General features: G+C 46.8%; 1 protein-coding gene across 1 annotated transcript in view; it reads right to left on the bottom strand.

The window, feature by feature from the left end:
• Positions 1-14,347: 14,347 nt before the first annotated feature.
• MACO1 (macoilin 1) overlaps positions 14,348-23,836 on the bottom strand; it is a 78,777-nt gene continuing 69,288 nt past the window's right edge. Inside the window, exons 10-11 of the mRNA XM_055139124.1 lie at positions 21,589-21,763; positions 14,348-16,278 (exon numbers count right to left, since the gene is read on the bottom strand). Of these exons, the coding sequence (XP_054995099.1) occupies positions 16,076-16,278; positions 21,589-21,763 (378 nt within the window). The 3' untranslated portion in view covers positions 14,348-16,075. The remainder of the gene's footprint in view (positions 16,279-21,588; positions 21,764-23,836) is intronic.

Here is a 23,836-nt window from a genome sequence, read left to right on the forward strand (position 1 = left end):
GGACTGAGCGGAGACTTGAACCCGGGTCTCTACCTTGCAGGTCAGAGAAACCACCCCCTTGGTGTTGCCCTCCCAGCCACCCTCCCCCCACACAGCTCATCTCTGGTCCTTGGATGGCTCAGCAAACTGGAAGCCCAGAGAACCGGCCTGGGGCTTCGGCAGATGAGGTGGAGCTGGGCCTCAAACCCGGGGGGGTCTGGTCAGGCCCCATCCCAGGTCAGTCCCAGCTCTAGTCTGGGACTATAGCCTCTCAAGGTCTGGGCTCGGATCACCCACCTCACCTGCTCTGGGAGACATTTGTAGGGCCCACAGGAACTTCTGGGGTTTTCTCTCCCTAGCAACTGAGGTATGAAGTTCAGGGTTCCGTCTTTTCTCTTCTACTGATAGGAAATTTGCCTGGAACATGTCAAGCACTTAAAAATTTTGGTCACATTGCAACCGTCTGGGTTGCCATGGTGACCTCACTTTGAGTTTACTTCTAGGGGGAGTTGGTAATAATTAATCGAGCATTTAGCGCCGACTGCCCACAGCAAGTGTGGGGGAGCAGCAGGGTCCCGGGGGATCTCCCTCCAGGAGAAGCAATGCCCTCTCTAAGCAGAGCCCTGGGGCTCCCCCAAGGAGGCAGAAGGGAGGGGAGAAGACGCCCCCGCCCCCCTTCAGCGGCTCCAGCAGCTGGTCACTGGAGCTGGGCAAGTCTGGAGCTGTCCCCCCTCAGATGGGAACTTCAAAGCTGGGTGGGATGAATTTTCCTGTGGCCACACAGGAGCCAGGCAGCACAGGGCTCAGGGCTAAGCCCAAGGCCCCAAACCAGCGTGTTCTAAGTGCCCGTTCAGAGTGCTCTAGGGAGAAGGAGACGAGCCCTCTCCGATAGCACAGTGGGTAGGGCATTTGCCTTGCACGCGGCCGAACTGGATTCGATTCCTCCGTCCCTCTCGGAGAGCCCGGCAAGCTACCGAGAGTATCCTGCCCACACGGCAGACCCTGGCAAGCTCCCTGTGGCGTATTCGATATGCCAAAAACAGTAACAACAAGTCTCACGATGGAGACCTTACTGGTGCCTGCTTGAGCAAAATTGATAAACAACGGGATGATAGTGCTATATTATATTATTATATGGGTCATTACCAGGTGACGTCTAAGACGGTGGGTGCAGGGCGTGGAGTGTCGCATCCTGAGCTGGAAAGAGAGGCAGGGAGCCTGGGGGCAGGCCTTGGCCCTGTCTTAACAGGGGGATAGAGAGGAGGGAAGCTCAGAAAAGGGGCTTCCGACCTCCCTGATCTTCCCCAATCCCACCCTGTGGCTTGTTCGGCTCTACCCACTCCAGCTTCTACTGAACAAGGAGGAAAAGAAGGAGAAAGAATTGCTGAGTCCAGATTCTATCCCTTTGTCTAGAGAGGGAAACGGAGGCTTGAGGGGTCTTAGAAAGGCTCAGAGACACCCAGGAAAAGTCAGAGGATTTTTTTCTTCGTTTGTGTGGGGGTGCTCCTAAGCATTGCTCAAGGAGGCCCAGGGCTGGTGGCTCATTGCCTGGCCCCGAGGTGCTGGGAGGATGGGCCCCCCTCCAGGGCCTCCTGCCCCACACCCAGGGGTTGCAGTGGGAACTTGAGCCCATATAAATGCCTGATTGGGCTCTTTTCTTCTGCCCTTTGTTTCCAAGGAGGGGTGGGTCACACCATGCTTGGGACCACTCCTGGCAGGGGAGCATATGGTGTACTATTTTCTGCAAACAAAATGTGTGTCTTAGTCCTTTGAGCCATGTCCCGGTGGCTAGCACCCATAAACCTTTTATTTGTTTGCTTCTGAGCCACACACACCTGTGGTCCTGTCATTCCCAAGAGGTGCATAGGAACCACGAGGCCGTGTTAGGGAACAAATGGCACCTCCTGCACACAAAGCATGAGCTCCAGCCCTTTTCCTCTTCTCAGCTTTCCCCTGAGACCTTGGTTGCAGACTGGGAAGGTGTTAGCACCAGCTGCAAGGCAGAGTGGCCAGAAGCGGGGATGGGAGACCAGGAAGAGGAGTTGGTGGTCTTGACGGCTGGGACACCAGAGCAGCTGTGGCCCAAAGAGAAGTCTGGGGATCTGGGAGCTTGAATTATGAGTGTGGGGTTTTAACTAAAGGGTGGGGTGAGGGGCAGAGGTTGAGATTGACTTTGGAGTCTAGGTCACACCTAGTTGAAGTTGTTTTGCTCACTTCAAACAATAAAACAACAGTGGTTTTAGTATGCTGCCACCAGGGGGCGGTGTGATTCGTCTGCTGATAGAAACCTCCATCAAATTTAAATGATGTTTTTCAAAAAAGGTAAACATCTAAAGAATTACATAATTTCACACAAATTTTAAAGATTAAGAAAATATTCCAGGGACTGGAGCGAGCACAGTGGGTAGGGTACTTGCTTCGCATGTGGCCCACCTGGGTTGGAACCCTGGCACTGCATGTGGTTCCCTGAGGACTGCCTTGAGCAAGCCCTGAGCACTGATGGCTGTGGCTCCAAAACAAAAGCAAACACAAAGAGGAAAACACTCCAGGGGAAAATACCTGAATATAAGTCGGCGTGTTCTTCCCCAACCCTTAAGTTATTTTACTACCTTGAACTTTGGGTCCTCTCATTGTCTGTATTTCTTTTCTGTTTAACTTGCATCCACACTGGCACTCATCCCAAATCTTTTCACACCAAAATGATACACTGTGAAGAGCAGGAACCTTTATGCTCCCACTTCGCTTCAATGACCCCAGCTCTGCGGGTAGCTGGAACTTTCCTAAACTACAGCCTGTTTCTGCTGGGTTTGAACTCTTGACTGCCTGCCACCCCCAGCACGCATTTTCCTCTGATTGTGGCCCTTGGTCTCTGTAAATGCTCCAGAGCTGGGCACAAAGCTGATGATGCGCAGTTTATTGAATTTAGAAGTAAATTCCCATTTCCCAGCTGAGGAACAGACTTGCAGAGGGAGATGATGGTGGTGATGATGAAAACTGATATTTCTGTTGTGCCAGTGCCAGACATATTTCTATTTTGAAGCCACACTCTGTGAGAGCTCAGGGCTTCTGATTCAGTGCTCAGGGATCAGCCCTGGAGATTCTTGGGGAACAGGATGCGGTGACTGGGATCAAACAAGTCGGTCATGTGCAAGGCAAGAACTTTACTGGTGTACTGTCTCTCTGGCCCCGGTCCCACTAAGCAAACTAACTCATTTAGTGCCTGCAGTAAAGCTAGGAGGTAGATTCTATTAGTACATTACTGAGAGAATCGGGAATGGAGGCTGAGATATTTGGGATGGAGAAAGAAGGGGTTGGAGGTGAGGGTAGGCGTCATCATCCCTTTCACCTGCTCAGGTGGATAGATGCTCAGTATTTGTGGGATCCCTGTATAAAAACTCCGTAATCACCAGGAAGTAGGCCAGGGGAACTAGCGTCCCCTGGTCACCCCTCTCCACTCTGATGGCCAGTGGGAGGTTAGTTAGTATGGCATATGGCACCTCACTCCCACCCTCTCTTCCAGTCAGAGAATTCCTAAAGGAAAGGAAAGTTCCAGTGGAAGTAGACTAGCGGGGGCCCAGAGGTATTTGTCCATTCATTTCTTTCCCAGGGTTGAGAACTTGCAGATAAATACCCCTTCCCCCCAAGTCCTCCAAGGACCCAGGGCCACACATGTCCTGCCTCCCCAACCAGCCTCTCTGGCTGATTGTGTAAGCTCACACAGGACCCCCGTCTGCTCACCTACAGAGCTGTATTGAGGGTCCCACTGACAGAAGCCCTGGGAGCATCTGCCCCAAGCGCCTCCTCCTTGAGCACGTGTGCTCGCTCTCCCCTGCTGGCCCAGACTACAAAGTGGGTCTTGGGTTGGCTGGTTGCTGGAAGGCGTCAAAGTCTCCTCATCTGAGTTGCTGAGACTCTACTACCTGCCATGCTTGTTGTGGGAGTAGATGAGCCGAGATGGACCCCAGACCTGGCTAGAGGGACGCATCCGAATTTCTCTTGTTACCAAGGGAAATCAGAATATGGTCTTAGAGAGAGCCTGAGGCTGACCATCAAATTCTAGTGCCCCCATGTATTTCCCCTTCTTTTTTTTTTTTCTTTTTTCTTTTTTGGTCACACCCAGCGATGCTCAGGGGTTACTCCTGGCTTTTGCACTCAGGAATTACTCCTGGCAGTGCTTGGGGGACCATATGGGATGCCGGGGATCGAACCCGGGTCGGCCGCGTGCAAGGCAAACGCCCTACTCGCTGTGCTATCGCTCTGGCCCCAATTTTCTCCTTCTTAATTTAAAGGATTTTAACCTTTTCTTTCTGGCTCCTAAAATGCATTCTTCAAAACTGGCACATACTTTTTTTTTTTAAGTGAAATAATTTTATTTAGGGCCGGAGAGATAGAACAGTGGATAAGGTGTTTGCATTGCATGCACTGACCTGGGTTTGATCCCCAGAATCCCATATGAGTCCCCCCAGGAGTAATTTCTGAGTGCAGAGTCAGGAGTAACCCCTGCAGATAGCCAGGTGTAGCTCAACACCGTCCCCCACCCCCCAAATAGTTTTATTTAAAGAAATTTGCTTAAGGAAATGGAAGAGGAAAGTGGTAAGAGAATGTGTTCAAGAGAGAATGCGGGCCTCATTAGTGGTGAGGCTGAGAGCACACCTCAGGTGGGTCTGTCTACAGAGCCAACACTGGCACTTGACCTCTGAACAGTCTCTAGTGCCCATTCTCTCAGCCTGCAAACATTTACTGAGCACCATGTGCCAGACGCAACCCTCTATTCTAGAGGCCCAGCATTGAACTAGACTGACAACATTCCCTGCCCTCCTGGGGCTGGTTACTTCTCTCGAGGAGACAGACCCAAAAGAGTAAAACTGGGGCTGGAGCGATAGTTCAGCGGGCAGGGAGTCTGCCTTGCATGTGGCTGACCTAGGCTCGATCTGTGGCATCCCACAGGGTCTCCCCTGAGCACCACCAGGAGTAATTCCTGAGTGCAGAGCCAGGAGTAACCCCTGAGCATCAGTGGGTGTGACCCAAGAAGCAAAATTAAAAAAGAGTAAAACTGGAAAACACAGCAGATGGCAACTTCGCTGAGAAGGGGGACAGAGACTATTTGGCAAGCTGGTCTAGGAGGGGCTCCTGGGGCTACTTGTGAGTAAAGATCAGAAGGAGGTGAGGAAATGAGTCAGACATTCTAAGAAGAGAAAGCAATCATCACAGCCAAAGGAGCCTAACAAGACAGAAGGGCCAAATGTGATGTGGGAGCCTCGAAGTCTCTGGAAAGGGAAAAAGACCATCAGGTAAGAGCTGATGGGCCCTGGGTTACCTCCGCACTTAGTTCAGATCCATTTTTTTTATTTGTTTGTTTGTTTTGCTTTTTTTTTGCTTTTTTTTTTTTTTTTTTTTGCTCTTTGGGTCATGCCTGGCGATACACAGGGGCTACTCCTGGCTTTACACTCAGGAATTCCCCTGGCGGTGCTCAGGGGACCATATGGGATGCTGGGAATCGAACCCCAGTTGGCCGAGTGCAAGGCAAACACCCTACCCGCTGTGCTATTGCTCCAGCCCCGCAGTTCAGATCCATGTTACTGGATAAACAAACCACATTAACGGAAGCTGGTAACAATTGGGGAAACTGGATCTGGGCTTTATGGGAACTTTCGTACCATCCAATCAATTATTCTATAAATTGAAATGGGTTTCTACTTATTTTCTTTGGGTTGGTAAGGGGAGGCGTGTATTGAACCTGCAGTGCTCAGGGGCTATTCCCAACTCTGTGCTCAGGAGTATTCCTTAGCAGTGCCAGAGAACCATATATGGTGCCAGGGATCTGAACCAGGATGCTGGCCATATGCAACTGCCTTATCTCCTCGACTATCTGCTTATTTTTTTGTTTGGGGGGCCACACTCAGCAGTGCTCTGGGACTACTTCTGGCTTTGTGTTAAGGGGCGGCCCCTGGTGGTACGCTGGGGCCCGTGTGCAGTACCAGGGGTTGAACTGGGGTAACCACATGCAAGACAAGCACTTACCTTAACTTCAATACTCTCTGGGGTAAATATTTGGGTATTCTTCTGGATAAATACTGGGGTAAATATTCTTTTGGATGAACATTTAGTTTATCAACATTTAGACAAGAAGTGCAGCCACCCAAGGCAGGTGTGTGCCATCGTGAGCTTGGCAAGGAGGTGCCGCTTGATGGAGGGGAGGAGAGGTGATGAGAGAGAAGGCGAGAGACCCTGAGGCCTGCATCCTGCTCGGAGGCGGGGGAAGTCGGGGGAGGGCAGGGGGGGTGGACAGGAGACAGGGTGGAACACAGGAGAGATGCCCTAGGACTCGTGCTCAGACAGCGTCTTCAGGGCTGTGCTGAGACTGGACCGTGTGCAACAAGGGCTGAAGCATGGGGAGCAGTGAGGAAGGTCTGCAGAGACTTGGGTGGAAAGTGAGTGACTCGAGAGACAGAGGCTGTTAGCCCAGGTCTGGGGAGAAGGGACATCGCCATGCCTGCTGCAGGGAGAGGCCAAGAGAGGACACGGCACGTCTGGAACTGAGGACAGAGCCAAGCTGGGCTCTGAGTGTTGTAGTCATCCTCCAAGAAGCCAATCATTTATCCTTTTTTTTTTTTTTAAATTTTGTTCTGGGGCCTCTCCCAAGTGGTGCGCAGGGCCTATTTCCAGTTTAGTGCTTGGGGGGTCACTTCCAGTGGTGCTCCTCCTAGGTTCAGGGCATGTGCTCCTTCGAGGCATCTCCTTAGCCTAGAAACCGAATTTAATGTTGGATGTCTAGAGAGGTGAGATCACTTGGGGATCAAGGGGGCAGGGAGAGCCGCCCCTCATACATACACACATACACACACACATTCACACACTCACACACACAGATAATCTTTTTATTTATTTTTTGCTTTTTGGGTCACACCCGGCGATGCACAGGGGTTACTTCCGGCTCTGCACTCAGAAATTACCCCTGGCGGTGCTCAGGGGACCATATGGGATGCTGGGAATCGAACCTGGGTTGGCTGCGTGCAAGGCAAACACCCTACCCGATGTGCTATTGCTCTAGCCCCTCAGATCATCTTTTTAGGCAGACTAGACATATTCCCTGGGCTGGCATGAGGGAGAGAAGGAGCTGCTTTCCAGATACCTAAAGCTGACAGGAAGAGACTGTTCACAGACACCCAGGGAGAGAACGGATGCTGCCAACCGGGGCAGGGGCTGGCTTCAGAGAGTCTTTCTCTGCAGTCTCCAGAAGAACTGGTCTAACAGCTTACTCCATTCCAAGAAAAATCCACCTTTTCCCAAGAAAAATGAAGATAAGGGACAGTGAGGGGGCTGGGACTACAAAGATCAGGAATGAAGTAGAATATTAAAAAAAAAAAAGGGGGGGGTGGAAACAAGAGACTATACAGGTGATCCACACAGACCCACCCTCCTGCCCCAAGGGCCCTTTGTCTGTCCGGCACTGTTAATGCATGCAGCACTTACTTGCTTTCCCTCTGGTCCTCGAGAACTCTTCACAGAAGAGTTAAATTCTTCACAGGAATATAAAGGTACCAGGACTGCTTCCAGCTGTGCTGATCTACATGAGTTTGGCAACTTGTATGCATTCATTTCTTCCATCCTTGCAATAAGCCAGCTCACTTCCTGTTCCTCCTGGAACAGCTCAGTAAGGGGTAGGGGGGAAGGGGGCCAGTGAGAGCTCTCTAGCCCAACACCTATAGGCTCCAATCCACCCAGTCAGCACAACCCTTGACTTGGGAGCTGTTCTCACCATCTCCATTTGAGAAAGTGAGGTTCCAAGGGCTGTGGTACCATGGCTAAGTGGCATCCAACAGAAAGCACCCTGGGAGTCAGGGGAGGCTTCACAGGACACTCTTCGACTGCCCTAAGGAATTCTGTTGAATAAAGCCAGGGTTGTGATCTTCAGAGCACCCCTGCCCATAGCCCCGCTGCGAGAGGCGGGGGGCACGTCCCCCTGCAATTCCCTTTGCTTTGGTTCCTCGGGACACTGATGTCTAGCGTGCGCCCGCTGCTGGGACAAAGCCCTCTCAGGAGGGGGAGCCCCCTGAGCTGTTAGTTCCCGAGAGGGCCCAGAGACCCAAGAAGCAGGAGCACGAACTCCCTCAAGCTAACTTTTCCAATATTTCAAGAAGGCTGCACAAGTGAAGAGGACTGAATTCCCTCGCTTTCCACCCCCTCCTGGGATCGACCCAAAGTTCTAGGACCCAGAGTTTTATAAGAAGTTCCGCTATGGACACATTTAAAGCTGGTAGTAATGAGTTCACATTGGCAGTTACTTTTGTTTGTTGTCAAAAACTCTTAGACATGGAACTCATGTAAGAGGAAGACAATGAACGGGACCTTGGGGAGGCAAGGTCTTTGGCCCCAGAATTGCAAGTGGCTGGGCCAGCACAAACCCATCAGTTCCTTTTTTTTGGTAACAACTTGTTTGCAGCCTGGGAGCAGGGGGCTGGGATAGTGAAGCTGAGGGGACCCAGCACCTCTTTCCCCAGCATCCTGCTCTCTACCACAGGATTTAGCCAAGGGTGAGGCCAATGGATCTGGTTTGGACTCTATCTTCTGCTGTGGTAACAAACTGCCCTCAAATCCTAGCAGCTTATCCCTATCACGTGGACTGTCTGGTGATGGGCCAGAGCACTGGTTTCGACTGTAAATCCTCAGCCGCTTTGGGTCTCAGCCAGAGGACAGGTTCCCCACAGAGAGCAAGAGGCTAAGTCTCTTGGTGACACTTCAAGCTGTCCGAGTTGGCACATGTTGTCCACGCACATTCCATTAGTCAATTCTGGAGCTCAGGAGGAGGCGGAATGCATCTCCCTCTCAGAGGACAAAGTGAGTGACCGAGAACAATAACACATCTCTCAAGAGACCTGGGGCTCATTCACCCAAGGGGAAGGCCAGGGCGCCTGAGCTGCTCGGCTTCATGCTTCAGAGTCCAAGTCAGCTGACTCATCTTTCCCACTGACTTCTTCGGCTTCAGTTGTCCAACCTTGGTTGTGCCCCATCCCTTTCCACTCAATTCCCTTTCGGGTTTATACAGGCCACACACTTCCCTTCCGCTGGCTTGCAACATAAAGAAGAGAACAACAATAACAAATTGAGATGTGCTAACAAAATTCTTTCTTTTTTTTTTTGGAAACCAGAGAGCAATTTGAATTGGTAGAGAGCAGAGTGTGAAGGTAGCTGGTAAGGAGAATCCAGGGCCCAGGGTGGGGGCAGGGCTGGGTGGGAAACCCAGGTGAAGGGTGAAGAGGGCGAAGGCAGGCCCGCTTCACCACTTCTGTCGGCCGAAAGCAAGGCTCTGCAGTCCTGGCCCGAGCCCCAGGCTTAGAACACATCCCCAGCCAGGACTCAGCCTTCCTCTTACTCTCGCCCCTTCCCAATTGCTCCATGCTGGCTTTACATGAGAGACCCCTGGGAGGGGACTTTAAAGAAATATAGGACCGAAGTGATAGTACAGTAGGTAGGGCACTTGCCTTGCATATGGCTGACCCAGGTTTAATCTCTGGAACTTTACATGGTCCCCTGAGCACCACCGAGGATCCAGGAAGCCTGCTCTTCCCAAGCATGTGGCAAACGGTTCCCACCCTTGTGCCAAGGCAGAGCCCTGGGCAGATAGGCAGCAAGTACCAACGAGGGCCCTTCCGGCTCTCTTTTCAAAGGGCTCATCCCAAATTCCTCCCGAGTGGTGAGTGTGGGTTTCTTGTTTTTAGTTACATCTAAATTGTTCTTATTTTTTAAGGGGCACTGGGGCCACACCCAGCAGTGCTCAAAATGTGCTCTTCCTGGCTCTGTGCTCAGGGGACCACATGCAGTGCCAGGAGTGGGACGAGAGTGAGCCATCTGCAAGGCGAACACTTTATCTCGTATGGTCTCTCTCTCCAGTCCTTAAATTGTTTTATTATTTGTTGATATTTGGGTCCTTCCCAATTATGTTTGGGGATTACTCCCAGAAGAGCTTGGAAGACCATGCGGGGGCTGAGGGCCTCCTTCATGCAAAGCATGTGCTCAGTACATGAGCCCTAAAATGTGCTTTTATTTATTTTTGGATTTTTGGGTCACACCCAGCAGAACTCAGGGGACCATACTGCGTGTGGGGATCAAACCCCAGTTGGCTGCATACAAGGCAATTGCCCTACCAGCTGTACTATAGCTCCGGTCCTAAACTGTGTCTTTAAAAACCATTATTATAAAACAAATATTCCATTTATCATAAAAATCTTGGACTCTAAGGAATAAACAGAAGATGGGAATCATTTAGAATCTTAGCTGCCTCCTGGGTTCCAAATACAGAATCACGGTGCCAGGACGTTCTGAAGGCCCAGCTGTGCAGAGGGAGGAGGGCTCCCATTTTCTCCTGTCATTTCTTGAGGACTGGAACATTCAATGCCTTTAAAAGGCTCATCTTTAATTCTTACAGGACGACCTTAAGAACTCACCCTTTAATTTTCAAGCTCCATCTCATTCCTAATACATGTTAACAATTACTGTCAGGGAAAAAGCCATCTTTGGGGAAGAGCTTCTGCTATCCGGCAGATCTGGCAAACGGAGGTGAAACAAGGCCTCTGCCTCAGGGGGCATGTGCCCTCTGGTGGCAGCTGGGAGGGATGGCTTTAGGGAGGGCCAGGCCGCCGCACCCCTCTCCTCTCCTTTGGCGTCCCCTTCTCCGCTCTTGCAACTAAAGATGCTGAAGGGGCAAACAGGCTACTGCCGCATCACCAAGGTCCCTCTCAACCCCAAGGGGGTCCGGCAGCGGGAGTGGGGTAAACAAACCTTATCTTCCCGAGTAAACCAGCCCAGGCCTCCAAACAGCATGTTGTGGGCTGGAGCGATAGTACAGCGGGTAGGGCATCTGCCTTGCACGTGGCTGACCCGGGTTCGATCCCCAGCATCCCATATGGTCCCCTGAGCACCACCAGGGGTAATTCCTGAGTGCAGAGCTAGGAGTACCCCCTGTGCATCGCCAGGTGTGACCCAAAAAGCAAAAAACCAAACCAAAACAAACAAAAAAAAAACACAACAAAACCCCAGCATGTTGTGTAAAGCCTGGGACGCTTAGCATAGATCAGAGGTATAGCAAGAAGGTGATTTCAGAGGTGATTCCTAAATCCTGAGAGGATGCAAGACTTGAACCTCAGGTACAGGCAGAGAAAGAAGGAAAAAACAGTGAGGTTGGAATAAGACAGGAATACTCAAGAGTAGGTGCCAGGAAGGAGAAAGTGTGGCCCTGATCAGATAGATCTCTGCATTCATGAGATGCATCCCTCCCTGGAACTGCTTTCTAAGTCGATCACTGTCCAAACTCCAAAGGAAGAATCCCCACTCGGACTCTAACAGGGGTCTCCACACTGGGTAGGGATGGAGGGACCGCAAACAAGTTCCCTGCAGGGATGTATCTCTGACGGAAGTGATTCCCTGCTTGTTAGAGTATCTGCACCTGGCTAAGTCAAGCAGGAGTTTTGTAAGGAAAAAATCTGTCAAGGAAAACAAGTCTTCAGCAGAAACCAGACACAGGCAGATGGAACCTACCACTCTGAGGGGCCCCTTGCCTTAGAAAAGTCGCGTTCATGCTGAATAGTACAGCACTTGCCACGGAGACGCTCCGTCTGATTCAGTCAGCAAAAGCTATTTCAGGTACTTGGCCAATCTACCAATGAACCCATCCATTCGATCAATACTGGGCACCTAACTACATGTGGACGTCACTGTTAGAGGTTCTGGGGTTTCAGCTGTAAAAACAAAGAAAATAGACAAAATTACCCCTGACAGAGATGCAATAATTAAATCAGCAAAATATATGAAGCTTACGTTCTGAATTTTCAGACTGAATGTTGACTTTTTCGGACTTGGAAGAGTGACCATGGTTAGTCTTCAGGTTGGAAAGTCCACTCGGTCTCTTCGACAACTAATATGCAACGAAATCATTTGGGTTAAAGTGCAGGTCCAGAGTCAGCCTGGAGAAAAGCCCTTCCCCGGGCCTGCTGCTGCTTCTGGCCTGCAGAGATGGACCACACTTGGGGAACGGAGGGAAAAAAGCTCCTCAGACCGTGCTCGGGATGCCTAGGGCCACTCCTGGCTGATGAGGCCTAATGGTCTGATGTTTGGTTCTGGCCCTGTGACCCGCTAGAGCCATGCCTACTGGTGCCAAGATGGAGTGATTCGTGGTAAAACTTGGGGCCTTGTGTGCATCAGACATTCGCCCCACCCTTTTAAGTATCTCCTTGACCCTGGAAACACCCTTTTGAGCAGAACTTAGGAGTCAGGCTCTGTGGAAGATAGCGCTAGCCCCAGGAACAGGAATTCTTAGCCAGGTCCCCATCCTTGCTGACTCCTGGCAGTTATTGCCAAGTTCTGAGAAATTTGAAGAGCACTTTTGTGTCATTCCACCTAGTTTCCACTGCAACTCATGCAAGCAGGCAGCGCAGCAAGAAACAACAGAGAGATGAGGAAATGGCACTCAGAAGAGGGGAAAGGTGTTCAGGGCACCAATGGTGGCAGGCTAGAAGCTGGAGCTCATCAGAAGTGCTTACCTCTGCCACAGGGCTTTGCATGGCCCAGAGCACATCAGCACCATCAGACAGCAGGGGGATGCCCTTGGCTAAGAGCAGCTAAGCCCGGGAAGCAGTTAGCTCAGCAGTGCCCAAGCCCTTTCACTAACCTAATAGAGCAGCTTCCCTGGCTCACCTGACGACACTTCCGAATCACTGGTTAGGTTTTCCTTCAGATTCCTGACAGGTGTGAACATCTCAAGAAGCAATGACTGCAACTGTCAGAAACAAGAAATGTGACGCATATGCTGCTTGTGTCCACGTGGCCGAGCGCATGTGTCGCCCGAGCACTTGTTACCTGCATCTCCCCTCTAGAGATGTGTACTTTCATAACTAATACTGGGATGTGTGTAGGGGCTCTTTCTGCCCTTGGAGAAGCCCAGGTTCTCTCTTGAAGCCCACTTTCTCTCCCACGGCTCCTTCAAAGCCTCCAAATAAAATGTTTTACTTTAAAAAAAAAAAAGAGAGAGAAATGTTCGCCCTTCATAAGGTGGTATGCTAGTCATTCTTGTTTTGAGCCACACCCAGCCATGCTGAGGAGTGACCCCTGGTGGTGCTCAGGGGCCATATGTGATGCTGGAGATTCAAACCAGGGTCCTGGCCTAGCTGGATACAAGGGGAGTGTCTTCCCTCCTACACTATCTCCCTGCCCCCAGTATGCCACAGTCTTGACTGATGTATCTGGGGAAGTATGGGAAACTGGCAAGGTGGGAAAAAGAACAAGGCCCTTCAGGTGGGAGTCAGGAGAAATTCTTCCTTCTCATTTTACAGAGAATCTCCTGGGAAGATTATGAGAGAGATTGGATATGCAGCAGCTATTTCCTTATGTCAAGTTGGGCAGTATCAATAAAGGTTACTTGGCCAGTCAAAACACACTGAACCCTCTTTTTCTGTAAATATTTAACCAGCCAGCATGGCAAACACTGCTTTAACAACATGTAATAAATGATAAAATACTAAGTTGTGGAAACACTGTAAGATAGTTCGGAAATAACAAATACAACAGGAGATTCCCCGGTGGAAAAGAATGTGCTAAGGAGGGTGCTGTAAGCAGCTCATTCCTGTAGAAAAGGCGAAGGCAAAAGCCAAGCCATGGTGTTTTCCCCAGGGGAACTCTGCTCGTGGTATTAAATGTGGTGTGTCTGCAAGAGTCGAAATACCCAAGACTCAGGAAAGTTATCCAGCAACAGGGACAGAGGCTGAGGTGCCAAGAGTAGAATTTTCCAAAACAGGAGCCAAAATCAATGGTAACAATGGCCAAGGGAGGAAAACAGGGGCCAAGGGAGGCAGCTGGTTCTCAGAATATGAAATGAGACTAAACTCTAGAAACAAAGAAGGATGGCAGACGTGATTACCTTGAAGTCAGTCCAGGATCAGTAGCAGAAAGGAAGGAACCCCAACAGGATATTGGTCACAGAGTGGCCCCAGTAAGATTCTGGAAAATGATTAGAAGGAAATTTGCTCTCAACAATTTTCTCATCAACTATCCTCCAACCTCAACCCTAACTTGCTTTTCTAAGAAGGGGCTCACTAGAAAACAAGTCAGCCGTGGTTCTAATCAGATGCCAGAAAGAAGAGGGAGGGACAGAGTAAGGAAGAGGGTAGGGAGAGAGAATGAGAGTGATTGTGTCAGAAGACTAGAATTAAAACCAGTGAGAAGTTGGAGAATCCTCCCAAATTCTGTGTCTGCTCCCCACCACACGAGGCAGTATCACTTGACAGGGTGCTCGGATGAGATAAGAACAATAATCCAAGGCCCACATGGAACAAGCTACCTTGCTGTGTCCTCTTGAAAAGTTAAAAAGGCAGAGAAGTAGTTTCATCTGTAAGAAAATGTTTATTCTTTTGAACCCCACAGGAAAAATAAAATGCAGCCAAGACCAAGTTTTAAAACGAAAATGGTATTCCAAAAGGCAGCAGAATGGGGGAACCTCAACAAAGTCAGTGACAATTTTTCATGTTTTTGCACAAAGATGAAAAAAAACTATGACAATTCTGGTAACACTTTCATGGTGACAAATTACACAAGATGATTCAAAAATGCAAAATGGCAGCAACATGCACACCTGGCTAAAGCTAGAAGTTTCTTTTCTTAAATCCCAAAATAAGATTTGTGATTAAAAAGGATGATTCTTTTTTAATACTTCTATTTTACTGACTTCCTTTGTCCTACACTTAATTTGCTTTATATGAGACGTATATTCCAATTAACAGGAATTTTTAGAAGAACTATATCTTTCCAGAATCCGTGGCAAGAAAGCAAAACCAATCTATTTTCTTATTTTTTCTAGTTTTCAATTACAATTTTGCTTTGTCCCTCCCTTTCCCAGCCCCTCCCCCTACCCCCACCCTGATTCTTAAACACTTCCAAAAGTTGCCAGTGCAAACACTTTTCTACCAATGTATAATATACACCTGGAACTGAAATCTTTGTGCAGTTTTGAGTTTAAAACTCTTTAAAAAAAAAAAAACAAAAACGAAACACCTCCTTGGCACAAGAGCTGAAGAATAGTCAAGTTTCTTTTAAATAGTCAAACACAAGGTGAAGAAGAGTGAAAAAACACAGCTAAATGAAATGAATTTTTTTTTTAAAAAAAAACCCAGAACTGCAGCTTTTATTAGCCATCGTTACAGTCTCTCGTACACAAACACCACCCAGCTCCCTCACTGTGTGAGATCCTCGAAACAAGTCCAGATCCCTGTGATGCTTCTATGGAAGGAAACAGAAGGGAGAGCCCTCGTGTCACAAACAGCCCAGCTACCCACCAGTTTTACAGCAGGATCCGCAGTGAGCTTGAAACAGATAGAAGATAGATGATGGTATTGGGGGAAAATAGTTTAAAATCGTTTCCTTTTGAAATGTCTTTTCCCAAGGCACTGTGAACAAGACTGCTGCTAGCAATTTCTCAGGGCTAAACACACTGATGGGAAAATGAACATTGCAAACACAACCCCTGTGACAATCTCACAGCTGGTCTCATCACCTGAGTCTCCCCTCAGCTTAAATGACACCTCTTGAATTTGTCTGGTCCTAGGAGGGGATACGGATTTTTGTTTTCTCTAGTATCAGTCACATCTTCTTTTAGTTATAAAACCAAAGCTGTATTAGGTTGCTTAATCCTTTTTATCTAAAAACTAAAAGTTTCATTATCAGCCCATGTGAATCCAATCTGCAGGCTTTTCTAATTTAAAAAACAATGGAAAGGGTTGAGGGGCAAAAGACCTGCTTTTTCTTTTTTCTTCAAGAGGAAACTGTAAGAATACATAAAAGGCAAAATTGGCTACTTGAAATCCAAGAATGGTTTTAATGTATTGGCCAAGAAAAATAAACTGCAAAGTTCTGTGAGGTCTTCTAAAAATTTACAAGAAAAACTGATGGGCAGTTCTAATCAGACCTGGATGTTACCATCCCCCCCTTTTTAAAAATGACAACATATACAGTCCCACAAATACAATATAAACTTTTTTATCTTGACTGCCAGAGACGTTCCTTTGTGATGCCTTTTGGTAACCAAATGGTTGGGCTAAACACAAAGCTGGCTTCATTTCTTCAGAGGTTGGTAAACAGAGGCATTGGGATCAAGTCCAGAGGGGCTGGTCTCCACAAATTTGGAAGAGTAGTGGGGAGAAACGGGGCTCAGGGGGCTGGTGGCAGCACTGTATGTTATGCTGGGCATGACGGCCATGACTTCAGCTATCTTCTGTTTTAGGTCCTTGATTTCCTGGTCTTTCTGAAGAATTTGTCCTGAAAGATCAAAGGCCCACCGTTAGTAAGAAGGGAGGAGTTCCCCGACACGATGCCCTCTTGGGTCAATCCTAAATGGATTCTGTTCAGAATAAACAGCTCCAGCTTTGACAGTTTCTGAGGCATACAAACATCTGAAAAGGGCCAAACAGTAAATAGTTCTGGAATTTTGAGCCATATAATGGTCTTTAGAAAGGCTTATTTTTTTTTTAAAGGTAAAAACCATTGAGTGGAGTGCTATATGAATAGGCAACAGGTCAGATCTGGACTCTGGTTATGTGGGTGTGATGAGGATAAGAGGCAATTCAAAGAGGTCAAGATCTAGGAGCCATGCTTTGAACACAGAAGTCACCTACAGCAATCTGAGAGGGTACTCGTTTGTTTGGTGTTTTTTTTTTTTTCTGTGTGAGGAGGGGTACGTGGGGGAGGGTTCACACCTGGCAGTGCTCAGGGGAGCATATGCAGTTCTGGAGATCAAACCGGGATCAGCTGCAGGTAAGGGAAGTGCCTGAACACTCATACTTATCTCTGGCCCACTGATTTTGAACTATGACTTCACTTCTTGAGCTGTGATAACTTTTTGTTGTCGTTGGTGTTTGGGTCACATTTGGCAGTGTTTGGGGACCATTCCTGGCATTAGGGGACCATGCTATACGGGGGTTAAATCTGGACCTTCTGCATAAAAATCATGTAGTCAGCCTGTTGAACGATCTCTCCAGCCCCAGCTGAAATGCTTTTCTGGGAGCATGAACTACCCCAAGCGTCAAACCAAGAAATACAGAACTGAGGCCCCAGGATCAGTCATGGCAATTCACTCTGCTGAGGTTCTCTACCAGCAAATAGGGCTCTGTGGCTGTCACACTGGGGTTCTTACCGACTTAACACTGCTCACCCGGACTCTTGGCACAGTGTCCCTCAGCCAGCACTTGGCTGCGATTTTAACATTCTCAGCCTCAGGCACACCCTCCCCATGACATTTAGTTTCCAGGTCCAACTGGCTCCCACCTGCCACTTCCCTATTTGTGCTTCCCTTGCTTTCCCTACACTAACAGCTGAGAAAGGGTCCCCAACCTTCAATGAAGCCACCCCTGATTTTCCTGTAGTCTTTCAAATTCTCTGCCTTGACCACTAGCAGCAGACCTTCCTACCTGTTTACCCTAGGTGTAGCAATTCTCAAAACTTAGAAGCAGGTGCCAGAGAGATAGTATATTAGGTAAGGTGCTTGCCTTGCATGCACTGACCCAGGATCGATCCCCAGCATCCCATCTGGTCTCCTATACCCTGCTAGGAGTGATTCCTGAATGCAGAGCCAAGAGCATTCCCCAAGCACCACTGGGTGTGGTCCAAATACCAGGGGGAAAAAATATACTCTTAAATTTTGTATCCCCTTTAATTCTAACAGAATAAGTATGAATACTCTGGAAGTAGAAGCTGAAATATTCCTCTCCTAGGAAGAAATCAAGCTCTCACTATTTGCAGATGATATGATACTAAGAGAACCCTAAAACCTCTACCAAGAAACTCCTAGAAACAACAGACTTGTATAGTAAAGTTGCAGGCTATAAAATCAATATCCAAAAGTTCATGGCTTTTCTATATGCAAATAACGAGAGAGAAGAAAGTGACATGAAAAAAGCAATTGCATTCACAATCGTGCCTCAGAAAATCAAGTACCTCAGAATCAGCTTAACTAAGGAGGTGAAGGACTTGTACAAAGAAAACTACAAAACGCTACTTCAAGAAATAATAGAGGACACAAAGAAATGGAAAGAAATCCTCTGCTCATGGATTGGGAGAATTAACAATGTCAAAATGGCAATACTCACTCCCCAAAGCATTGTACACATTCAATGCAATCCCTATAAGGATAACCATGACACTCTTCAAAGAAATGGAGCAAACACTCCTGCAATTCACATGGAATAATAAGTCCCCACGAATAGCTAAAGTAACTCGGGAAAAAGAAGATGGGAGGAATCACCCTCCACAACCTCAATCTCTACTACAAAGAGGTAATAATTGAAACAGCATGGTACTGGAACAAAGGCAGAGCCGCAGACCAATGGAACAGGGTTGAATATCCTGACACACACCCTCAAATATATGATCATCTAATCTTTGATAAGGCAGCAAGAAATGTGAAGTGGAGCAAGGAAAGCCTCTTTAACAAATGGTGCTGGCAAAACTGGGCAGCTACATGCAAATAAAAAAAATGGGCTCAGATCTCTACCTTAGACCATGCACAAAAGTCAGGTCAAAGTGGATTAAAGATCTCAACATCAGACCAGAATCCATGAGGTACACGGAAGACAAGGTTGGCAAAACCCTCCACGACATTGAAGCTAAAGGTATTTTCAAAGATGACACGCCACTGGCCAAGCAAGTGAAAACAGAGATAAACAAATGGGACTATCTTTTTTTTTTTTTCCTTTTTGGGTCACACTCAGCAATGCACAGGGGTTACTCCTGGCTCTGCACTCAGGAATTACTCCTGGTGATGCTCAGGGGACCATATGGGGTGCTGGGAATCAAACCTGGGTGGCTGTGTGCAAGGCAAACGCCCTACCTGCTGTGCTATCGCTCCAGCACCCAAATGGGACTATCTTAAACTAAGAAGCTTCTGCACTTCAAAAGAAACAGTGACCAAAATACAAAGACAGTCTACAGAATGGGAAAAGATATTCACACAATACCCATCTGATAAGGGGTTGATATCAAGGATATACAAGGTACTGGTTTTAGTCTACAAGAAGAAAACATCCAACCCCATCAGAAAATGGGGGGTAGAAATGAACAGAAATTTTCTCCAAGAAGAAATCCGAATGGCTAAAAGACACATGAGAAAATGCTCTACATCACTAATCACCAGGGAGATGCAGATTAAAACAACAATGAGATATCATTTCACACCACAGAGACTGGCCCACATCCAAAAGAACAAAAGCAACTGGTGTTGGCACAGATGTGGGGAGAAAGGGACTCTCCTTCACTGCTGGTAGGAATGCTGATTGGTTCAGCCCTTTTGGAAAACAATATGGACGATTCTCAAAAAATTAGAAATTGAGCTCCCATTTGACCCAGCAATATCACTCCTGGAAATGTATCCTGGAGTGGCAAAAAAGTATAGTAGAAATGACATCTGAATTTGTAAGTTCATTGCAGCAATGAATGAATAATAGCCAAAATCTGGAAAAAACTGGAGTGCTCCAAAACAGATGACTGGTTAAAGAAACTTTAGTACATCTACACAGTGGAATACTATGCAGCTGTTAGAAAAGATGAAGTCATGAAATTTGCATATAAGTGGATCAATATGGAAAGTATCATGTTAAATGAAATGAGTCAGAAAGAAAGATCACACTCATCTGTGGAATATAAAGTAACAGAGTGGGAGACTAACACTTAAGAGTAGTAGAGGTAAGGACCAGGTCTGCCCCACAGCTTGGAAACTGGCCTCACATGCTAGAGGAAAAGGCAGCTGAAATAGAGAAGGGAACACCAAGTAGAGAATGTTGGGAGGACCCATTTGGATTGAAAGATGCGAACTGAAAGTAGACTATAGACCGAACATGAAGGCCACTCAATACTTCTATTGCAAATTACAACATCCAAAAGGAGAGAGAACAAAAGGGAATGTCCTGCCGCAGAGGCAGGGCGGGGTGGTGGGGGATGGGGTAGGGTGGTGAGAGGGATACTGGGATCATTGGTGGAGGAGAATGGGCACTGGTGGAGGGATGAGTAAACGATCACTGTATGAGTGAAATGCTAACATGAAAGTTCGTAAGTTTGTAACTACTTCACAGTGATTCACTACTAAAAAATTTAAAAAAATATTCTTTTCCTTCTATTACATGAACTATTTAAAAAATACTTTTGGGGCCTGAGAAATAATACAGCAGGTATTATTTATTATATAGCTGGAGCTATAGTAGAGTGGAGGTAAGGCAAATATCTTGCACGCGACTGACCCAGGTTTGATCCCTGGCATCTCATATGGTCCTCTGAACTTTACAAGGAGTAATTCCTGAGTGCAGAGCCACGAGTACCCCTGAGCATCGCTGAGTGGCCTCAAAAAACAAAAAAACAAAGTACAGAGGGTAAGATGCTTACTGTGCATGTGGTCAACCTGGGTTCCATCTTCGGCACCATATATGGTGCCTCAAGCCCCACCAGAGTGATCCTGAGTGCAGAGCCAGGAATAATCCCTGAGTACTGCTATGTGTGGCCCCAAACCAAACAAAAATTTCAGTAATTTATTGGTGGCTAATCAATTTCTTGACCAAAATCCAAACTTCTTTTGATCAGATCATGTCATGTTTCTGCTCAGAAGCTGTCTGAAGCTATCACTCAAAGAGTAAAGTCCAAGTTCTTTCCAAGGGTACAAGGTTCAGCGGAGAGACTCCTGCTACATCTGACTCTGAGGTTCTCCCTGTCACTCAGACCTGCTGTCCACACACCTGGTCCCTCAGCCTGAACTCCCAGATGAAATGGCTCTCCTCACCCTCTTCCCTTCTGTCCCAGCTCAAATGCTATCTTTTTCAAAGTATCATTCATGTCAATCTACCAGCCCTACCCACACAATGCACACAGCCTTCCTTGCCATTGCTTTATTAGTTTCACTGCATCTCCAACCACCTGACATTTTATGAATTTGTCTATCATAGAGATTCTCTCAGTGGCTGGCACATGGAAGGTCCCAGTAAAAATATGCGGAAGGAATACCCTGTCTCCTTTCAGTTAGTCTTCATCTGCAACTTCACTACGCCAAGCAGAGCCAGCTGTAGCTCTGAATACACTGGGGCCCTTCTGGCATCGCTCATCTTGATCAAGCTCTTTCTTCTTCTTGGCACATCTCTACCCCTTACCATCCCCTACACTGCTTCTTCAATGGGTTAATCCCTTCTCATCATTCAAAACCCAGGTCGGATATAAACTCCCTGGAGAAAGGGCCATTTCCAACTTTTCAGACTGGCTTAATTGCTGCTTCTTAATGCTCCTGAAGATTCTGTACACAGTTACACGAGCACCCTTTGGTGACTTGGCAGTTTTGTTTCCTCAACTCTGCAAGCTCCTTAAGCATAGAAACTCAGAACTTTCTTTCTGTATGCACTGTATTTGATATCTCATCTCAAAATGTACCTTCAGAATGAATCAATGTGATAATTCCTTCCTCGGTAAGAGTGCATGTAATAATTTTAATAAACCATCAGAAAATGGAAATGTCTTCAGTTCCGAGTTCTAAAGGAACTACCTCTACATCCTTGTTCAATCTCGGACATATCCCAAAACTGGGGCCCTCTATTTTCTTACCTTGGGCAATTTCGAGCTGTCGCTTTGCATCCCCCAGTGCAGAGAACAGGTCCAGTTTGATTCTTGTCTCTGCGCTCAGGCTGTTCTCCAGATGCTGTGTTTTATCTTGCATGGCGGAGAGGGCTGACATTAACACTTCAGTGTCCTTCTCATTTTCCTTATACTTCCGAAGTTCCTATCAATATGACCAAAGTATGTTATATGATAGTTTGATATGAATGTTTATAAATCAGTCTGAAATCACAAGTTTTACAATTGACTAGTCACAGAACAAAGAATCCTGCTGTTTCATAGATTTAGAACTTGTATTACACATAATAAGTACAAAATATATTTACATAATGATCTGCACATACAAAACATTTAACAGATAAATCGGCTTTATGAGGCTCTATAGAGATGACAATGAACTCTTTCTCCAAATAAAACACTTTCTTAGAGCTGGCAAGATCCCTTCAAATGGTAAGATGCTTGCCTTGCATGTAGCTGACCCAGATTTAATCCCTGGCACCCCAAATGGTTTCCTGAACTCTTCTAGGTCTGATCTGTGAAAGCAGAGCCTGTGATAAGTCCTAAGCATGTCAGGTATGGCTCTAAGACAAAACAAAAAAAAACAAAAACCCAACCCCAAAAAACACTTTCTTTACTACAAGCCTAACCCAGACAGAACCACAAATAACTTTCGTGCTGCTACACAGGGTCAGGGTGATAGCTCAAAGAGCAAGTACATGATTTTCATATAGGCATCTCAGATTTGGTTCCCGGCGTGGCAAGGGCCCTTGCCACCAGGAACCACCAGGAACAACTCCTGAGCATTAGTGGGTGTGAGCCTAAAATAACACTAAAGCATACAAAAAATATAGTAAGATTTCAATTACGAATAAGAACACAAACAATTTTTTCAATAGTGTTGGGATTGCGAGTTTTCTTTTTCTTTTTTAAACTTTAATATACTGTAATATTATTTGCAGTAAGAAATACATTTCTTTTCAGAAACATTCAGGGGCCAGGGAGGCAGCTGAAATGGCAGGAGGAGTATATATTTCTCATGCTGGAACCCCAGGTTTGACCCCAGTACCATGTGGTTCCCTTAGCAAAGACGCTGTGTATAGTCCTCGAATATTTCTGGGCCTGGCCCAAAACACCACAACAAAAAGATAAATTTAGGGGGCCAGAGTAAAATACAGTGAAGTGGGTAGGACATTTGTATTGCACACAGCTGACCCAGGTTTGATGACTGGCACCCTATATGGTCACTTGAGCACTGCCAGGAGTGGCTCCAAAATAAAAAATATATAACATTTGGGTGTATATATGCAAATACGAACACACACAGCTACTGGTTGCTTTACCAGGTTCCTTTTGCCTTTGTGGGGGTTGTTAGGCCACACCTGGCTCTGTGCTCAGGGTTTACTCCTGACTGTCCTCAGGCAACAGTATGTTGTGTCAGGGATAGAACTGGAGTTGTCTGCATGTAAGGCAATCATTACTGGATATTTTAATAAGCCTTATACTGCAGGATGCCCTAACCTAAATAATGAATTATTTGTTTATAATGTTTACATTTTTTCTAGTGTAATTTATAATTATAATGTCTGCATTTTCCCCCTAAAACTTCTTTATGTATTGTTTAGTGTTTTTTTTTTTTGGGGGGGTGTCACACCAAGTGATGATCAGGGGTTACTCCTGGCTCTACACTCAGGAATTATTGCTGGAGGTGCTTGTGCTTGGGGGACCATATGATATGCTAGGGATCAAACAGATCAAACCCTGGTCAGATGCGTGCAATTATTTGTTTGAATGAATTATTTGTTTATAATGTTTACATTTTTCTAGTGTAATTTATAATTATAATGTTTGCATTTTCCCCCTAAAACTTCTTTATGTATTGTTTACTGTTTTATTTTTTTTGGGGGGTGTCACACCAATTGATGATCAGGGGTTACTCCTGGCTCTACACTCAGGAATTATTGCTGGAGGTGCTTGTGCTTGGAGGACCATATGATATGCTAGGGATCAAACAGATCAAACCCTGGTCGGTTGCGTGCAAGGCAAGCACCCTCCCTACTGTCCTTATGGCTTGGCCCTCATGTTCACATTTTTAGTACAGGTAGAGATGCAAAACTTTTTTTTTTTTTAATTTTTATTGAATCACCATGTGAAAAGTTACAAGGCTTTCAGGTTTAAGTCTCAGTCATACAATGATCAAACACCCATCCCTTCACCAGTGCACATGTTCCACCACCAA

The sequence above is a fragment of the Sorex araneus genome, chromosome 5 (assembly GCF_027595985.1).
Source record: "Sorex araneus isolate mSorAra2 chromosome 5, mSorAra2.pri, whole genome shotgun sequence".
Classification (NCBI taxonomy): Eukaryota; Metazoa; Chordata; class Mammalia; order Eulipotyphla; family Soricidae; genus Sorex; species Sorex araneus.